Source organism: Cydia pomonella, chromosome 23 (assembly GCF_033807575.1).
Source record: "Cydia pomonella isolate Wapato2018A chromosome 23, ilCydPomo1, whole genome shotgun sequence".
NCBI classification, from domain to species: domain Eukaryota; kingdom Metazoa; phylum Arthropoda; class Insecta; order Lepidoptera; family Tortricidae; genus Cydia; species Cydia pomonella.
In genome coordinates this window covers 5,670,744-5,692,213 of record NC_084725.1, presented here as the reverse complement: position 1 = coordinate 5,692,213, position 21,470 = coordinate 5,670,744, and the positions used below count along the sequence as shown (strand labels likewise).

Genomic DNA, 21,470 nt, shown 5'->3' with positions numbered 1-21,470 from the left:
TACGTATTATGTTCAACTGTCATATAAATATACATCTTTATGTCCTTAACAGATCGATGGAGAGATAGCGGACATTTACGCGGTTGCGGTTAAAATATTACACGGTTATGTGGACATAAATTATATGTTATGAATTGAGCTGGTTATGATTAGACATATTTTAGTGAACTTTTGACGCGTGCGTACCTATTGAAAGGTTTTGTGCTTGTTTGTAAATGTTTCTTCGATTTATTTTCATGAAAATTAAAACAAAAAAATTACTTTGCTAATAATCCGCGAAATAATAACGTGCTAGTCAATCAGTGCTTACTCGTTATACTTACTTGCGTATTTTTACATGCAATTAATGTTCCCGTTCCCACTCTCCCACGGCAAAAATAAATACGCAAATAAATGTAACAAACCACCACTTAACACGTTTTGCGCCTCTACGAGGCATCCTCAGGAGAAGCTGGAGATGTTGACGGTCTGGTGGTTTGTTATATTTATTTGCGTATTTATTTTTGCGGTGGGAGGGTGGGAACATTAATTGCATGTAAAAATACGCAAGTAAGTATAACGGGTTGACACTGATTGACTAGCACGTAATTATTGTACGGGTTAGCAAAGTAATATTTTTGTTTTAATTAGTACGTATTTCCGCAAAGTAACGCCTGATTCTATTAATGATTTTTTATATTTTCTCTCTCGATATATCATGTATAACTTCTAGCCACCAACAGAACTTACGCATACCTTAAAATACGTTATGTCCTCTAATAGTACCTTACCTTATTGGTAAGGTTCGTAAAGAGATGCGAGGGCCAAACTGCCTTTATCCTAAGTGTACCAAATTGTTTTTATTATCCAAATCCCAAGTATTGTCTCTCATCAATTGTGTCAAAAAGAAATAAATGTTTGCCTTGTCTTTTCCACACGATATATGGGTATATCAGGCATATAATTTGTCTAACTTTATCGAAATATGTAATTACGAGTATTAACCATTAAAGAGATTGTTTTTGTTACCAATCCAAAACATTTTTATAAACAATATATTGAATACAATCCAAAACAGTTTGAAACACTTAACGCACCGTTAACGAATGTCTAATTACGTGCAAGCATGGCGTCGTGGATTTAATTGTGGACCATAACTCACACCTCGGACGGGCCTTAAACGGATACATACACCTTTGGCAGGGTTGCCAAAACTTGGTACTTATTCGACAGAAGATCCTTCTAGATCTTTTTCCTACTCCTCTACTGTTATCTGTCATTTATGCATTCATTAACACGAATATAAGAACATACATAAAAGATTTCAAGAAAAGTCTATATTGTCTATTCCTCATAAAAGCTCTTGTGCTTTTATAAGCTATAATGTTACTGCGATTAATGGCTACCAACCTAACAAAACCAAAACGAATACAGTTTTAAACTAAATATTCATTTGGTTGCATAGTAAAAATAATTACTTCATAAGTCAGAAACACGCATGTGACACCCGTAATATAGCAACACCCATAGACTACGAAGACCGCTTAGCGTTGCTCCGTAGGCTACGGTGGCCAAAATTGAGAAAAAACTGTCCAAAAAATTAATTTAGCAAGTAGCAAGTACCAGGGCCTCATGAGTTACGAGGAGGTGTCGCCGACCGGCCGGCCGCGGCCCGGGGCGGGCCGGGCGCGTAACAAGGTATGCTCGCGCGTCTTGGCTATATACTTTTGCTGTAATTTGTTTACCTAAATTACGATTTATTTTTGTTGACTCGTAGGAAAATATTGTATGCAACGTTGTATAAGTAGGTCAAAAAATTCTCGTGGCGTATTCCTTTACAATGTTCGCCTACGCCTTCGGCTCCGGCTCACATTGTAACTCACGCCACTCGCCTTTTTTGACCCTTCTTATACAACTGTTGCATAAAATACTATAAAGAGGCCGCAAAAATATATGGGACCCGCTGACGCAGGTTCGGTCATTAAAAAAAACCTACAATGTTCAGTTACCTACAATACTTCGGAAAAACAAATGTTTTTTTTTTACTTCTGCATTTTTCAATATGTACTTAATTAGAAATTTAAACAGGTAGGTTAAGGTTGCACATGCAATGTGTTCGTTTCTGCCATTTTATTGACTTTGACACTGTCATCACTTATGAGTAGCATCGTTTTTTTCCAGAATTCAATCAAACTGAAAAAAAAAACCGATATTTGGTAAATTTCCCGAAAAAAGCAGTTGATTTTTTTCCGCAGTTTTCATCCCTGGTTCGGTCACGTAATGCGCCGCGGCCTGTTAGTCCACCAACTACATGGATGGGAACAGACCATAAGTATTTGATGACGATGGCCTTGAATTGAGAAAAAAAAAGGAGGGCTGGCCTAAAAGGGATAAAATCCAGGGGAATGATTGATTCCTCTGGATCAGAAGGCCTACCGCCATTACCGAAAAATCTAAAATCGTATTCTGCCTCTATAGCTCTTACATATTCGAGCAATAGAGAGACAAATAACAATTTCCACGCGGACGGAACTACAGGCACCGGTTTTAAACGTGAATACTCAATATGTATCACGAGAAAATACACTTATTTAATATACCAAAGCATGAAGCAGTACGTACATAACATAACCAAGATGTAAATAAAATGAACAATTATCCAGATAAAAACCATGTTTGTCTGAACGCAAAGTAAAACGCTTGATATCTTATTTAATAAACGATCAAACAGTATTGACAGCTTACTACATTCAAAAATTAGGTACCATCATAACATTCAAAACGGACTTCATTCATGTTTCCCTCTATGAACACAAAGTGTAAAGCTTACTATCTTTTACTAAACAAACAACCAAACCATCATTCACACCTCAGACTCTAATACAGATGGCCCAAAAAAAAATTTTTTTGGCAATTTTTATTCGTGTTTTTGCATGTTGGCCGACCGGTGGGACTCACCGTGGCTGAAGCACTGGGTGCAGCTACATGCCCCTTTATGTAAGAATTTGTATTAATGTCATGTCATACTAACCCTAGATTTAAGTATTAGCTGGCGGCTTCCTCGCACAACGTATCAGTATTGCGATACAACGAGGAAATGCCGCCAGCATCCTTGGTACAATGCCTCAAGGGCCTATTTTAGATATAAGCTAGTTGTAGTAATCATCTGTATATATCCATTATGTATATTGTTATTGTCAATAAATAGATTACATTTAGTATTAGTATGTTACTAACACGATATGGACCTTGTTCGAAATAAATGGTTTTTGATTTGATTTTATTGCTTACGTCTTATACAAAATGTCATTAGAAATTAAAACTACAATAATTATAACTGAAACAAAACGTTTTATCTTCAAGATGCAGTTTTGCACACAAAAAAATCTTTGTCAACGTATTATGGGTTATCTTGTATTACCAACATACGAGTGAATCCTTAACAAAAAAAGTCTCACCTTAGATTTTACCATAAACCTTAATGTCTATTTTGCTCATAAAAAATAAGCCATTTTATAATATACACAACGAAGGCCGCAAAAATATCTGACATGTTCTTATTTGTAGAGCCATAAGAGCGTGTCACATATTTTTGCGGCCTTCGAAAAGTAACATATTATTGAAGGTGAGTGTACGCTACACTTTTTTATGATTCGGTATTTTTTATATTTCTACTCAGAATAAGAAGTTTTTTCGATTCTAATAGGAAAAAAAGTATCTCAATTTTTTTTTCATTCCGTTACCATCTTTTAAAAAGCATTTTTTATGACGGCAACGGAATATAAGGAACGAAAAATGTATGGAAATATTACGGGATAATTTTTCTCCAGTTAGAATTGAAAGAGCTAATGATTCCGAAAAGAAATAACATCAAAGATTCAAAGTAGATTAAAAAAGTGTAACTAGTAGGTACAATTTTAAATGAAATGGCTCATATTTCCTAATCTGAACCAAAATAATAACGCTTAATGCCTATGTTACCCATTAAACAAATAACTAAAGCACTGACACCACATACCAACAGCAAGTGAATCACGGCGTCTCAGGTACCAACCCTACACAGCACGTTTTTTCACCCGAGTCGTGGCGAGCTGATCAGATTAGCTCCCAAACCGGTTACGTCGAAATCCCGGGGAAAAATAACAAAAAACAACACTAATAACAACAAATAACGAGCGCTAGTGATGGGAAGTGGATTCATCGAGTCGAGAATTTATTTTTGGGGTTAGAGGTTTGTTGTGTCAACCGACCTTCTGTACAGTCAAAGAATACATAATTTCCGTATCATTTCATTTCGTACCTTGTCACAGTGAATCAATATGAAAGTCGCAAGGGACCTCATACTATGATCACAATGGCGAGGCACAAAATGGTACTAAAATTAAATTCCACACCGAGGTCTGGTCTCCGCGATACAGGCTTGCCTATAAAATATATAAAATAAGTATTAGGATTTCCTTTTCTTCATATATAACACTGTATGAATATTACTTAGTTCGCAGAAGACCTCCAAATGACTCGAAGTTCCTCGTCAGACCATCTTTGCCTTCAACATTCGAGTCAAAGAGTCTACCTAAATTTTTCACACTAGAACAGAACAACCTTTACTTTGCAAATTTCATGCAGGAACTGAAATTAACTGTATTTTTAGAAATAAATACCTATTAACGTCATTGTATATTTCATATTTACTTGGCATAATGATTGTTAAATAAAGTCTGCGTTTATAGTAATTTCTATACCCAATTAAAGTTTATTAACACTTTCAGTGCCAAACGCCCCATTTCCAATACAAAATGAGCCCACCTAGCGGGTGAATGTTAACGTTTAATGACCACATCAAATTATGACTTACGAAATAAGCATATTCTATTTTCACATAAATAGTTTCAATAGGGTATTCATTTATTATTATTATTTTACAATAAATAAAGAGTATTCCAACTATGTTATATTATAAGGACTACTCTTATAATACCTACGTTTTAAAGTACTAGGAAGCTGTTACTTTTTTGGTCAGATTAATTTTTAAAGCTAAACTATCAAAATATCATAAGGGATTTGGTACCTAACGTTTACATATATATCAAATAGCGTTAGAAAAACGTTACTAAATAACTTAACATATTTTTTTACCAAATATCGATACAAAATATCAACACCGCATCCCTTCAGAGGCGTAGCTGGGCATTACACGAAAATGTAAGAATAGTGACAGATGATTATAAGCCTCGGATAAAACATACATAATTCCCGGTAATGGTAGGGACGCGATAATTCCCACCTACGGAATCAATTTCACATCACTACGGGTGATGAAAGAGTTAACTAGCTTTTGGTTTTTCGAGTATTAAAGAGACCAAGAAATCGTTTAGTTTAGAGGTACTGTAGTTTTAAAATTGTTAGCTACTACTATATAAAATATCAAATATTAGATGCATTTAGAAAAAGGGAGTGAGCGATGGAGCGCAGTATTCTTGGTGTAAAACTGACTGTCAGAATCGGAAATTCCATCTTGCGCTCCAAAACCAAAGTAGCCGAACGTAGCCCTGACGGCCGCTAAGCTTAAATGGGACTGGGCCGGACATGTCTGCCGCGTACCTATGCCAAACGACTTCTGGGCCAAGCAAACTACCGACTGGACACCGTCTTTCGAAAAGATTGGCCTAATACTGTCATAGACCGAGACGCGTGGAAGAAAGAGAAGGATGCCTTTGCCCAGCTGTGGGACACAACAGGCTAACAAATAAATAAATTAGAAAAAGTTAGTGCCTAATGTTAGCCTCAAAACTCGCTTTGCGCCGCGGCGCGGGCGCGATGGCAGGTCCCCATCATCATATTAGATGAAATGTCTACAAACGAACAAAATCAATTTCACGTCCTTACGAGGCAGCATTGTTGAGAAAGACGTTTAGACTATTGAGGAGAAGAAGTATTCTTAGAGGTCTTTAGGTCTGTTTTCACCAAACTAATTGAGTTTTATTTATTTATTGTATCTTTACCTGTCTTATGTACAATCAAGTACATGCATACATATTATGTACAATAGCCATAGGTAGGTAGAATAATAATATTAAAGCTGTAATCATTTGGTAAGGGAAGTAACTTTACCTCACGTGTTTTCATAAAAGTTACCTTAATTGAGTGTTAACTTACCAAAAACAGGACTAAGATCCGACTTCACAGATAATTTGCCCGAGTAAGGCTCTCCTGACTTTTCCTGAAACAAAAATGATAAAATTAATACAATAAGTATTAAAACAATTACTTAAAGTACTAAATACAACATTTCTTCGCTTTATGTCGACATTGTCTTTATTGTGAACATCGTTAATAATCGTTAAAGTAACATTATACAAATCCATTGGATTTTATTGTTTTTCTTAATCTTTTAGTCCCATGAGAATCAATGTGTGGATTTACAGGATACAAATGATAAAATTTAGCATTAATTTTAAAATTACATAATTTTATTAGCATCAAGAATCCAAATCAACGTAGTCTCTTTCGGAAGTTTCGGATTAAATAGACAAAATATTAGCAAAAGGACATTTGACAATAAATATCACTTGACAACTTAGAACATTTTCGAATTGGGATGATATAATAGGCGATAACAAATCAGGTTTCCGCTTACATTAATCCAAATGCCGAATTTCCTCTATTTGTGCCATTACTGAACCAATGGACCGTTTGAAATCTCGACACCTTAAGTGATATTGTCGGGGGATATTCCGAGTCGACATGTCCCTCGATAATCGAAACGTGTACTATAACTGACCCCCCTGCATATAAACTTGGTTGCAGGGGGGTCAGTGATCTCTGCAGCTTATTGTATTTTGACGGAAGGCATTATCCAATTATGAACACAACTTTAAAGAGAAATAAATGAAAGCAGATAACAAATGTCCACCATAATTGAAGTAATTGAGATGTTTTGGAAACGAAAACGTGGTTACCAACCATCCGTTTGCGGATACACTGCAGTTCTTCGATCATATTACCAGAAATGAGGACCAAACCCTGAGACACCGCACCGCACTCAATCTACCGGTTTCATTTATGAAGCAACCACATCTTAAGACAGTATTGTTAGATTTCTTGTCTTCTACTTCTACTATACAGAAATAAGTAATTTCTCTATGATTCTACGATAACTCTGATAAACTATGATCTCGACATCGTATCAAGCCCGGGATTTTGCTACCGTTCTTACAAGAGCAACAAATGTCGATGGCTATCACAACTCTGAGAATAGTGCCCCAGACAGACATAAGGACGCTCGTAATTGGATGAGTCCGAATCAGTTAGCCCCACTTGCACGTGTTTACCCCAAACAGGGGCACATCCCTATTCCAACCGGCTCAATCTAAAACGTCGTAACAGCCCTTGACTTCTTCTATACATCCGTCTTTTTAACTACTTAGCTACTTTTACCTATTTTCGAAAAGGTCGTAAGTAGTCGAGGTCCATATGGGAGATAGGACGTTTTGTAATGGAAAAGTGGTGGTGTATCAGGTTTTTTAGATCGGTCATTATTGGATGGATGATTGGGTTTCCATACTTGTTGGTAAGTCGGTATTTGAGATTCCTGAACATCGTGTTTCAATTGTTTTTAGGTTTGTTTTGGGGGAAATAAGTATCAGTAATAATGTGAAGATAATAGTCATTAATATTATTTTCATTAGATTGGGTTTGGACAACTAAAAACTGCATCAAGCAATAATGTATATTACAAACGGTATTTTTTGTACTAAGATTACACATAAAAATATCTATTTAATCCTAATATTTTCTCAGTAGCACATTACAACCCGGCGCGACATTCAAACTGTTCATGATATGATACTGATTTAAAATTACTCATTACATCTCGCTCACACCAATACCTAAATGCGAGAAGCACTGAGGCTAATGAAATTAAGTTCAATGTTTTAAAATTCGAACGGTCTATCGGTGTTTGATAACGGATTACCACAGATTACACATGATTATAGATTGTACGTAGAGAAAGTAGGCAGTATTGAAAAAAACGTAAAAAGGTGTCTAGACACGGCGTGATTCCCACAAGTAAGTGTTCAGCCGACCATGCGTGCAGTAGGGTTGGCGCTGACGGAATTAAATAATTAAAAAAAAATGTTTAAGGGAACAATGGAATACCGCTAATATATAATACGCGAGCGATAAGAAATTGCGGATCAATGTACATTTTTCGTGCTTATTGGCAACCGACAATAAGTACCCTTTTGGTTGAAAATGGCATTACGCGTAACAGCCGTAAAAGTAATTGGGAAAACTCATTTAATTGCTTACTGTACTGTATTCTTGTTACTGTTATTAACCGTTATTTTAATCGCAATGCATTGAAGGGTAGATTTAAACCAGATATAAGTACAGAAAGCTGACAAATAGACATAGATAGGGTTCCGTTTGGCAAACTTCTAACACGGAACAATAAAGTGTGAAAGGAAAGAACCTTTTGATTGACCAGAACAAATGTTTGTGGAGACGAATCAATTTAGGATCGAGAGGGGACTTGTTTGTCTTGGCCGAGATCTATAGAAAATACAGTGGGCAAATCATTGGTAAGAGATACGAGGGAAGTTAGCCTCATAAAAAAGTGGCTGACACCTCAATATAAATAAATAAATATAATAGGGACATTCTTACACAAATTGACTAAGTCAAGAAGGCTTGTGTTGTGAATCAGACAACGATATATAGAATATACAAAACTTAAATACATAGAAAACATCCATGACTCAGGAAATATCTGTGCTCATCACGCAAATAAAATATAGTTATTTGCCACTTTGTAGTCAAAAATTTTATTTACAGTGCTGAACTATTGTAGTCTGTCATTGCAGAATCTCCACATTTATTCAACGGCGATAAAAAAAGTCAAATTACAGATTTTTTTACATTTAACGTAGTTTTTTGATTCAATCTTGATCCGACTGTAGTTTAGTTATTTTCTTAAAAGTGCCTGTCAAGATCTTCATAAGAAACTACCGTACGAGGCACTCTAAAAATGTGTATACATTTAAACCATGTGGGAAGCGTCCATAAGCTACGGCGACCGTATACCGTCAGGCTGTATATACGCTTATTTTATTTGTCAACAAGTGGTACAGTCGCCATCAGATATATCGGAGCGACCAAGATGGTCAAAAATATCTGAACATGTACTTTCACGTTTTATCAATAGGGGCTTTTTTTTAAATATATATGAACACTTTAGCCGCACCGATATATCTGATGGTAACTTTAGAAACTATAGTTTTTGTTTTTAACGAGCTGAGAACCCTGACTCACCGGAGCATTATGCCCGCGGCGACCAATTATGCTCCTTTGGGATTGTAACAATTACAGGGTACCACCAGGGGGCGCTAACGGCCTTGTTTGACGGAAGAAATGTTGGTGGAATATTTGTTTAGTTTGGTGAACCAGTGATCAATTTGGTCAGGAAGAGATTTTGAAAAAAAAATGGTCATCTTTTTTTTACAAATGGTATCAAGATAGTAGAAGTGATCAATTATGCTTCCAATATTTCCGAAGAATATCAATTATGCTTCTTTCTGAACAATAACAGGTTACCACCATACCACCAGTAGGCGCTAACGCCCTTGTTGGTAGAGAAAATGTCCATCATATATTTGCTTAATTTGGAAACCTGAGGTAATTTTGGCAAATAGTCACATGAGTCGTCCTATTTCGTCTTAATTCATCAAAAATTAAACAGCTGCTGCAGTAACTTTACAATAAGTTGAACTTACATGTAATCAATTACATAGTTAACAACGTGTAAAAATACATAACACTTTACACTGAGATATCAATATCAGTGACAACCCTAAACAGGGCATGTTCGGAATTTTTACAAACGGAAGCGTTGATTAAATTCTTGTTACGGCCATGTCAAACGCAACATGGCGCGCTGTCAAAACACAACGTTTTGGAATTTAATCAGCTATCGACGTATTGGGACATTTGTGTCGCGTGACGGACAAAAAGCCTACTGTCGCTTACGTTACTTTGAACAGTGATATAAGTTTAAGCGCCAATTGTTTTTTATTTTATTTTTTATGATATAGGAGGCAAATAAGCAGACGGATCACCTGATGGTAAGCGATTACCGCCGCCCATGGACACCCGCAACACCAGAAGGCCAATACAAAACAAGAAATACGAGAACAAATACATTTAAACAATTCGACGACAATCTGCAAACAATGAAGTTTGAAACAATTTTGTTATGCGTTGAAATAAGTCACTTGAATTCAAAGTTAGCTAATTCTTCTTAGTAACTTCTACTGGTTTCCTATTTATTACGCTCCATTGAACAAACATTTGAACTTATCCTATTAAGGGATATGTTTCAGTTAAACTTAATGTGCTATGCGTATAAATGCTTTGCAAAAAATATCAAAGTCATAATTTTAAAAAACCTTAATTACTTCGACACCATTGTTTCATAAAATAGCCTTTGGGTCTCGGTTTTTAATTACATCAAGATATGTCTTTTCATAGAATGTTGTAATTGCAAGAAGAAAAGCACTAATCCCAATACAAACACAAACTAATTTCAATCTTCAGCCGTGTTAATAAAGACTAAAATCCATATGTACAAACAAGTTTTTTTTTCTACGACATGTGATAATGATAAATACAGAACTTTAAAGGACAGTAATTGCAGGAACATTTGCGAAAGGTGGAGACAAATTCAATAGAATAACGATACCGATGTGCCCACTGTCCATGTTAATTAAATTATCGATAAAAAGCGATATACGTACATGTCGACACGATAAGAATTTAATTTTATCCAACCGAAGAACTTATGTTCACGAATGATATACGTACTCTTATGTAAAAGCAAAAAACTTCACTTAAGCCTTGGCGCTTGCGTTATATTTATATTAAAGACTAGCTTCTGTCTGTGACTTCATCTGCGTACAATTAGTATTTCCATATTTCACTTTCACACTAATTCCCACCCTCATAAGGGATGATTCCGGGATTAAACTATCCCATGTCTTTCACTGGGACTCAGAGTATCCCTATGCCAAATTTTCATCTAAATCGTTTCAGCGGTTTAAGCGTGAAGCGGTCCAGACAGACGGATTAATGTCGCATTTATAATATTCAGTATGGATACAAGAGTGAAAACTTACAAATTTCAACAAAAATAGGTTTTAAATTTTAAATTTAAATAGGGTTAAATAGGAATTTCAACATATAGATGTAGTGTCCCTTTGTTGAAATTTGAATGTTTTTTATTAAGTTCTTTAAGTAAACCTATTTATAAACAGCCCCTCCTTATATTCTACAGCTGTGTAGCTTGCAGTTTTCCTATTGGATGACATTAATGCTTAGTTAAACTTTTTTTTACGTCTGATAATTATACGACGCGTGACATAAATAACACTAATCGATGCACACTACAAGCAACGACCACTCGACCATGTGTCATTCCCTAGAAAAAGGGAACATAAGGCGGTTGGCGGTTAAGACTTCGTGTAGTATTGGCGCTTTCGTTGCGACGTAAATGCTAATTAGGATCGTAAGGATACAAGTTAAAAAATTCAATGAAACTTTGAATTTGAATGAACATGTACAATTAACGAGCCGTCAGATGTTCTAGATTACGCAAGAAGATAATGCGTTAGTGTTGATTACATTATCGGTACATGGTGTTGACAGGTGTTAGTTTTAGGGGTTATGGTATTGTAAGATGTTCTGCTTAGCACTTATGTAAAAAAAGTTTTGTAAAAAGCTGTATAACTGTAAAACTTCATTATTTTAAAATTATACTTTTTAGATGTTTCTTTTTTTACATGAGCGTTTCATGTAATATTTAAAATTCGTTCGCAATCAAAAATTAAAACCATATTAAATTGAAAGCCATGATTAGTGATTTGAGGTTAACAACCACTTATGGTCATTCTTTTATTCATCGTTTTCTAAATAAATCCATACCAAACTATCACATGTATTCTATTTTTAGGTTTCTGTGACCATAACAATAAAGAAACAATAATAACAATAAAGAAGCATCGACATATTCTAATTAATTTATCATGAATAATTACGTACGAAAAAGGCAATGGTTGTTACATTTCATACTGAAATAAGGCAAAGAATTGAATAAAAGTTGTATTTTGCATGCAACGATACGCTCCAAAAGATACATCTAAATAAAGATTAGTGCACATTCGAGTGTATTTAACGTAAAGCAACAACACCGTATTCTACAGTGGTGTTGATTTACGGGACAAAAACGGGACGGGTAAAAATACGGGACGCGACACTTAAATACGCATGGGAAAATGGAAATGACAAAGCTTAAATAATTGGTCTAAAACAGTTTTATAAGTATTATGGAAATCCAGATTTGTAATACGTAAAACATAGCTTTCATTATGAAAAAAGAAACTGAACAAAAAAAACACGTTAACAAAAATGCTAATTGTAAAACATCTTTGTCACACACGCACCTGCCATGACACTTGTAACGTGTGCACTTACCTTAGCAATAATTGTTCAAAAATATCCCGTCCTTTTAAGCCCACAATATTTCACTACCTTTAATATAATTGATAGCCAATACCATTACATTGCCTTGAGGACCTTAATTACCCGTATCTTGGCATCTGACAATCCAACATGGCTACCAATCAATCGATTATACCCCTAATTACAATAACGCAAGAGCGATGCTCAAGATATGTCCAGAAGAATGACATATGAAACTTGAATGTGTTTTTTGTACGTTTTTATGGCTACTGATACTTATTTAGTTTTCTGTATATTGTGTTGACTTGTGGAAGAGCCCTGGCGACGTATTCTGTAATAACAGGTTATGAATATGATCAGGATTTGTTATGGACATGATCTGTCATTGTCAAAAGTGACGTTTTTGGTTGAGGAAATATCAGTTTACATGTTAATACAGACGCGTCAGCTAAATACCTACTATTTTACTATACAGGTGGTTTATAAACACATGATGTCCCACATTGTCACAGTTCCTATGACAACACTCTCTGAGCTCCTCAGGAAGGTCAATATCACGCAACCTGTTGTTGCAGGCTTAGATCAAATTTATAACCCTATAAGAATATGCCTTCTAGAGGCCTATTTGCAGAATCAATTTTTGAGTTTTTCTTATAATACGGTCGTAAGTACATTTGGTGCTTACGTTATTAATGTTATTATACTTGTTTTTTTAGCGTTAGGAAGAATTTCGCAGAAGTAAGCTTGAATTACTAATTCAGGCACTTTTTGTGGTAAAATTTTGAAGTAAATTATAAGTATTGACCATGTTGCATTAGATAATTCAACTATTATTAATAATTACAGGACCTGTTAAAAGCTGCACGCTTACTTCTGTGGAGCTATTCTAATGCTAATGGTGCTCCCACATTTTCTGTTATAAAATGTTGTACAACATCGTGTGACGGGGACAGCTTGATAGTATTGATAGTGTTTTATTATGTTGACCCTGTCACACGATGTTATATAACATTTTATAATAGCCATTGTGGGTGCACCATAAAAACCGGCCAAGTGCGAGTCGGACTCGCGCACCGAGCGTTCCGTACAAACCTGTAGGTAAAAATTCACCGATCACGACAATCGAGTCATATCAATTATTACAAATATTTTTATTGTATGATGTAACTAAAAATTTACGGTTTTTGCAATTTTTCCTTTATCTGTGCTATAAGACGTTGCTTCGTACCAAATTTCAAGATTCTGAGTGTACGGGAAGTACCCTGTAGGTTTTAATACCCTTGCGAGTGTCGAAAATTTGCGGAAATTTGCGGCATAAACGGCTGTATCTTTTGATTGCGTTGGTTTAGAAGTTTGTTTTTTTCACGGCTCTAAGAGACAGTAGACCTGAGTATTTGATATAAATTCCAGCTTGATACCTCCACGCGTTACTGATAAAAAGGGTCTTGACAGACAGACGGACGGACGGACAACAAAGTTAAATAGATAGATATTATAGGACATTATTACACAAATTTATCCTATAAGGGTTCCGTTTTTTCCTTTCCTGGTACGGTATCCTAAAAACGAAGTATAGGAACGATCCTTCAATATACATATTTGAACCAAAAATACAGACAGTCAAACTAAGTTAAACACTTACAAAAACCAATTATAGGCAAGTTTGAAGAATGTCATTCGTTACCATATTTTACGTTAATTATGTTAAATACCATATAATAAATCTATAGACGAAGAGTTGAAATGTTTTACGTGTCAGCACCTTATTTTTCTAAGCAATATGACCTATTTTCCAATGAATAAGGCCCAACTAATATCTAATCACAAAGTGTAAATGCGTGTTCATCACTCGACGTGTGGTACTAATAACCAACACGTTGAACGCCACTCCTATCGTGTTTTGCGCGTCATCATGAACCTTGTCGGAATGCACGAAGGTTGATAATAGGTTGTAGCGGCGCGTCTCAATTGACGTATTTGGCGGTCAATTGACCATAAATAGACCTTAAGTCTTTGCAATAAGGTTTACATATTATCAGTTAACTGCGTTGATGGTGTAAGCGTTGATTTACTGTATATTGAAATTAAACACCTTATAATAAAGGTCATTTAATCTACAGCGTAGCTACCGATGTCTCATAATTTATTAAATAAATTATATAAAATGTGAACCCTTTTGACCTGTAATTAAACTTTTACAACAACAATACAATACTCTTTATTGAACACCTCACATAGATAGTTGACAATAAATGTACAGAAACAAACAAAGACAATTTGATAGAGGTAACAACGCTCTTATCGCTTAAGAGCGATCTCTTCCAGACAACCTAAGATATTTAAAATTACTCATTTTTAGGGTTCCGTAGTCAACCAGGAACCCTTATAGTTTCGCCATGTCCGTCTGTCTGTCTGTCCGAGGCTTTGCTCCGTGGTCGTTAGTGCTAGAAAACTGAAATTCGGCATGGATATATAAATCAATAAAGCCGACAAAGTCGTACAATAAAATCTAAAAATTTAATTTTTTTGAGGGTACCTCCCCTACACGTAAAGTGGGTGTGAATTTTTTTTTGGCTTCAACCCTACAGTGTGGGGTATCGTTGGAAAGGTCTTTTAAAACTAATAGGGGTCTTCAACAAACATTTTTTGATAAAGTGAATACATTCGGAGATAATCGCTCCGAAAGAAAAAAATGTGTCCCCCCCCCTCTAACTTTTGAACCATAGGTCCAAAAAATATGAAAAAAATCGTGGAAGTAGAGCTTAAGAAATACATTAAATGAAAACTATAGCGGACATGATCAGTTTAGCTGTTTTTGAGTGATCGCAAAAAAATTCCCCTTCATAGTAAAAAGACTTACTTTAATTAGGTACTTACTGATTATTAAAAATTATTAAAAAAAAAAAAAAAATTTGCCTATTTGTTTAACTCGCGTGAAAGGTACCGTCTCATCCCTTGGTTAACAATTTACTATACTTTAAGATCCAATTTAGCTTATTGTGACGGAAGAGTAACTACGGAACCCTACACTGAGCGTGGCCCGACATGCTCTTGGCCGGTTTTTATTTCCACTGAGATTGCTCAGTTCAGTTCAAATATACTTTAATCACGTAGGCCTAGCAACAAGCACTTATGAATTAAGTAAGACAGTATTACATATAATTTCAGACCTATTAATTTTACGAGACGACGAGACCCGGTCAAAAACTGTCCCTATTTGAATTTTTTTACCTCGTGTAAACACAGCCCTTGACAACAGGAACGGGTGTGATTTGTGCTGTGCTGTGTAGCGCCTATGTGGTGGGGCCAGTTGCCTGTCTAACATGTTCCGTCTACTACGTAATCTGTGTTTATTACTGTTACTTGAACTGTAGGAGATAAACCTCCTGTAAACTCCGCGTTTAGCCCAGTATTGACAGCAGGAACTGGTGTGATTTGTAAATTTATACTGTGTTGTATAGCGCGAATGTGGTGGCGCCAGCTGCCAGTCTAACATGTTCCATCTACTGGGTAATCTGTGAAATTACTGTTACTTGAACTGTACGAGATAAACCTCGTGTAAACACGGCGCTTAGCCCAATCTTGACAACAGGAACTGGTGTGATTTGTATGTCTTCCTGATAAGTGATAAGATAACGCTTGTTGACATCGATTCGTTTTATTGAGGATTATTACAAGGATTTACCGGATTTTTACACGGGTTTATAGAATTCTGGGCATTGGGTAAGGTAAACTTATCTTCATTCGGTTACCTCGGTTTCACGTGGATTTTTGCAGATGTATGCAGGTTTCTTCACGGAAAAGATAGCAAAAAAAGGTCATGAAGAAATTTGAACAGTATCGGTATCATGGTCGCATTTTTATCACAGGGTCAATTTCGCACTTACATACTTATTAGAACGTGACAGGTAAGGTGATAAATGATAAAGAGCCGACCATATATATTAGCCATACAGGTGTCTATATTTTTAAATCTTTTAGCAGCTTACAAATGTCCAAATAGAACGAGAATCGAATAGTTGATCACCAAAATCATATTTTTATTAAATATCGCAGACATAATTTTAAAACCACAAAAAGTCTACAATTCGGAATAAAATGCATCACATCGCGATACGCTATCTCCGGTGTCAAATCGAAAACATATCACACAAATATCATTATCTGCTGCATCGATCATTCCTGTCCAGGGATTTAGATACGCCAGTTAAGTGGCTATTACGGGCCATGTTACATGAACATTTGCGTAGGTACAAATAGATTAAGTTTAAAAAGTATCTGGAGAAATTATGTGCATATCAATATCACGAGACAAATTCAATCATTATATCTTATCTTTATCATCAATGACACTATCAGTTTCATTCAAACATGACAGTATTGAGATAGACATCATTTTATGTCAACTGAAGCATTAATTACTGTTGCGGAGTCGTTGTTGTCGACGGTGTATTCGTCAATTTCCTTGACAAAATGAGTTCCGGAATAAACATAATTGCAGGAATAATGCGGCGGCGAATGTCCAATCGTTGTGTTCCAATCAGTCATTTCAACATTTATTTGTTAGAAATGGCGAGACGCGTTAGACTCATTTTTAAAGGAATAGCCGGAGACTGCTCAAGATTAGGAAGACTGGAAAAAGTGGGGAGAGTTTTTTGCCCAGCAGTGAGCAGGAGGGTGCCAATATTATTATGTATAACTAGCCACTATGGTGTCCCACTGATGGGCAAAGGCCTCTCCCTCGACCTCCGAGCAACCTCCGATCAGCCTTTGAGATATGCGTCCAAGTCATCCTGCTATCTTCGCCTGGGCCTGCCAGCTCCTCGCCCATCTTGCGGCACTCACGCCGTGGCTATTTTCGCCCACCTCTGTGGGTGCATGCGGCAGACATGGCCGGCCAAGTCCCATTTCAGCTCCCAATAAATAATAATAAATATAATTTAATTCTCCTTGGCAACTTGGTTTTGTAAAACTTGTTATATAAATAAAATAGCACAGTTTTATCAGCCAATGGACTAATTTTTCGGTCTCCATCAACATCATAAATCCCCAATTCATTCCCAAGACAATAAATAACACGAAGTAATAACCATTTAAAATGGTGATAAAAGTAACTAACTAACTTGGTCAAATATCTGACCGTTTACACGATCATAGAATAAATTATACGATATTCTGTGGCTATAAAAAGCTGCGTGGGAGACGCTCCCAAAATACATGAACACTACTATACGGAGTAATGTATGGGTTTCGTACAGAATTACGTGTTTTAGGGTTCCTTACATAATTCTTGGGACTGAATTGCCTTTAGCTTGCAAACGGGAAAGCTTGTAACCTAAAATTTCTGTTTGATCCTTTCTAACAACAGTAATAACTAAATTGGTGAGAGGGAGACAAAGAGCGAGCTTGTTATAATAAAACGCAACTTAAGTCTATATAACTACTAGTTACTACCCGCGACTTCATCTGATGATGATGATAACTTATACTGACCTTTCCCGGGCCTCAAACTATCTCGATACCAAGTTTTATCTAAATCGGTTCAGCGGTTTTTAAGCGTGACGAGGTAACAGACGGATGGATGGACAAATAGCTCTATGGAACTTCTGTATTTGTTAAATAAAAAGGAGTACTTCTTACTCGTAAATATTGGCTTATCAAATATACAAGTATGAAAAATGACACTATCACACAAATACGGATAGGTAAGTTATTGCAATAAAATTATCTCATATCTACAACAGTGTCTCATTTAAAAAGAATAACGTTCCTACTTGAACAATAGGACGTAATTTAGAAAGGAAAGGGGCTTTCGATTCAACCCTTTACATTAAAGTTAGTCACGATACTACAGATTAAATTAAGCTGCAACAAGAATTTCCAGTAAAAAACTCGAATTAGAACACTCCGAACTTCTAACCTAACAAGGTTTTAACTTCCATTCCACGTGGTTCCGTAGGCGCCATAAATACAGGCTCATGTGTACTATTCACCAGCACATCCTTAACAATAAACAAAATAAATATGACCCCTAACTACAAAATACTTCTTACAAATGTTGAGGTCAAGATATATTAGACAAGAAACAGATAAAATAAGCTGTGAATGTAGCAGCGTCCGCGCAGGTACGCCCGCCAAACGAGATCGTTCCTTTTTTGAAAAATAAAAAATAACCTCAATTTAAATTCAACCGCAACATAACATCTTAAGGTTGTAAATCGTTTGAGCGTGACTAGAATTCATTACCATAATTCACTTTAGGCTTTCTCACTTCTGAAATAAAGCTCCTTTTTCGTATCGTACTCTCGCAGCTCCCGGAATTCCTCCATTCTGATTTCAACCCCAACGCCTGGGTGTTAAAGTTGATTTTCGCTTGGATTTTTTTGTATTTTTTTCCTGTGTGTATTTTTTAGGTGTTTTTTTGTTGACAGCGCCCGCGCCGGTCCGGTGGGTGTTTTGCGGGGTCACCGCGTATAATAACTGTAAATTATGGTCGTCTCTTATTGAAATCCTTACGGACGTGTCGTATGGTTGGACATAAACATGTTCGGTCGTTTGTGGGGCTGGTTAAAGGTGCCTTTTGAGTTTCAAGTAGGTATTTATATGACCTGAAAAGGGTGATTTAAACATGGATATCTATAGAAGAAATACCTTTTCTTTTTCTGTCCCAATTATCTTAAAAATTATAAGAACGCAATGAAGAAGAATTTAACTGCATCGATTAGGTACTTATTTTTTTAGATTTTGGCCTCTGGAAGTCAAGATGCCAGTTAATATGATATTTTATTTTGATTTAAATTAATGCTTTTCAGCCTAGAATGGTTGCCAATCCAAATAAATGAAGTACCAGATGATTTCCTCAATTGAAAAAGCAATCTTAATAGTACATTACGATACAAGTGCGAAAAATAGGAAATTCGAAACGAGTGGCGATAAATTAAAACACGACCGAAGGGAGTGTTTTAAATCGACACGAGTTGCGAATTACCTATTCGCACATGTATCGTACAACGTTTTACAGTACATATGGCCCTTTAAATGTTCGACACAGTAACATAATATGCTACTTCTCGCACTAGTGCTATAAAGTAGCCCCATATGTACTGTAAAATGTATTTACGCGATGGAATGGTTTAACAGAAGCTTTGGTTTACTTTTTCGTGAAAACCTTCAGCATAAGGTGTATTATATTAAAATAATCAAGCTGGCGGTAATTGAGTTCTACGAGTTAGTTTACTGGGATGAAATTTTGTCATGAAAACCATACAACCCTATGTCTATGTTGGAATATAAACTGTCATTTACTGAGCCTTAACAGCACAAACCAAATCAGATCAGAATCAAACACTAGCAATCAGGCTTAACCATGCCTAACGAGTACTATTCCCGATACATTTACTCATAAAATCCAGTCTGACATGACCCTTAGCTCCATTACCTATACTACAACAACACTAACCCGTAATCAACCTTATCTCCTGGCAATAAGGCTCACGCATAGGCAGTTAATCGTGTCAATCGCGGTAAATAATCCATGAATCTGGTCATTCTATCACGAATAACAAACAATGTCTAGTATAACTTGACCTGTACGTTCATGTTTATAGTACCCAATCATAGGTCAAAATACATTGGAAAGTCATTTAGAAAACCATAGGATAGAGCGTGTCCAGTATAACTTGACCAATACATTCTCAACTACAGTAGCGAATCATAGATCAGAATTCATCAGTCCTTTACAAACCAGCTTTGAAAAGCATAGGATAGAGCGAGTTAGATATACGTCTGCCGGTTTTGCTAATCACGGGTGGGTTCTAATTGCCGCGAAACTAACGATGTGTTAATACCTACTAGGGATGTGCTAATAAACTAAGGCTAGGGTTGCCAGTGCCAGTGTATAGTTACGAATAGTTTGGTATCGCTTTTCGTTTTACCTTGTTTTTAATATGATACGGGGTTTTGTAAGCTTAGATTTTCTTATTACAGTCGAGTTCATAAATTCGCCTTAATTAATTGTGCAATAAGGTGCAAAAAAAGAGGCGACTCGACTAACAAATAACAATTTGATAAAAAGAGATACACTCATATCGTCTTTATAACAAGATAAATTTGTAAACAGGTTACAAGGAAAACAGTTACCGCATTTTGAATTTCGATCGTACCTCAAAAACTCAAAACCTACAGTTCAGCATAACGAAAACTACCATTATCGCGTTAAGATGTCAAAGACCCAAAAACAAACCCTGTAATAAACACGATATATATTATCTTTACTCTCTGCAAGAACCACTAAAGTTTGAGCTTAGCCTTTATTATAAGAGGGAATATATTTCCCATCTGAATTTAATTTTTTTTACAAAGTGATAAGGTTCAATTTTGCACAATTTCTAACACCCTTATGCCCCGTTCACATATATTCCAGTAGCATTTATTATTCATTATTATTTTAAACTTTATTGCACAATAAAAATAAGTACAAATGGCGGACTTAATGCCTTAAGGCATTCTCTACCAGTCAACCATAGGGCAAAACAGAATATTATGTATTCCAGTCCAGTCATCCAAATCAGTGCTGGACTGGATCATATCGTTTTCATTAATTCCGGCTATTTTCATCATCCAGTGACAGTTATGGAGACGATAACTAAAAACAACAATACGTGTTCACTACTTAAAGTTTAACGCCGATATGGACCGGATTCGATCACTGAACTGGAATGCTACTGGAATAAATGTAAACGGGGCTTTATGCCTCATTATATTTCTTACGAACCCAGAGTTACACGTATGCTGGACGTTCGAAAATCGAAATTAGTATATTCATCTCTGTCTCTCTAATAAGGCATGAGCGATAAAGATGGAGAAGGAAAATCTTCGAATTTCGACGTTCGGTAAACGATCGGTGTAACAGCTTGGACCGGTTATACTGCGTTGATTTTAAAAAGGCATGATTCCATACGAACTACGAATAAGGA

General features: G+C 36.0%; 1 protein-coding gene across 4 annotated transcripts in view; it reads right to left on the bottom strand.

Annotated features, from left to right (window-relative positions):
- LOC133530554 (protein pangolin, isoforms A/H/I/S) overlaps positions 1-21,470 on the bottom strand; it is a 226,140-nt gene that overhangs the window by 112,788 nt on the left and 91,882 nt on the right. For all 4 annotated transcript variants that reach the window (XM_061868505.1, XM_061868507.1, XM_061868504.1 and 1 more), the window contains exon 3: positions 6,136-6,199. In XM_061868505.1, coding sequence (XP_061724489.1) covers positions 6,136-6,199 — 64 coding nt within the window. The remainder of the gene's footprint in view (positions 1-6,135; positions 6,200-21,470) is intronic.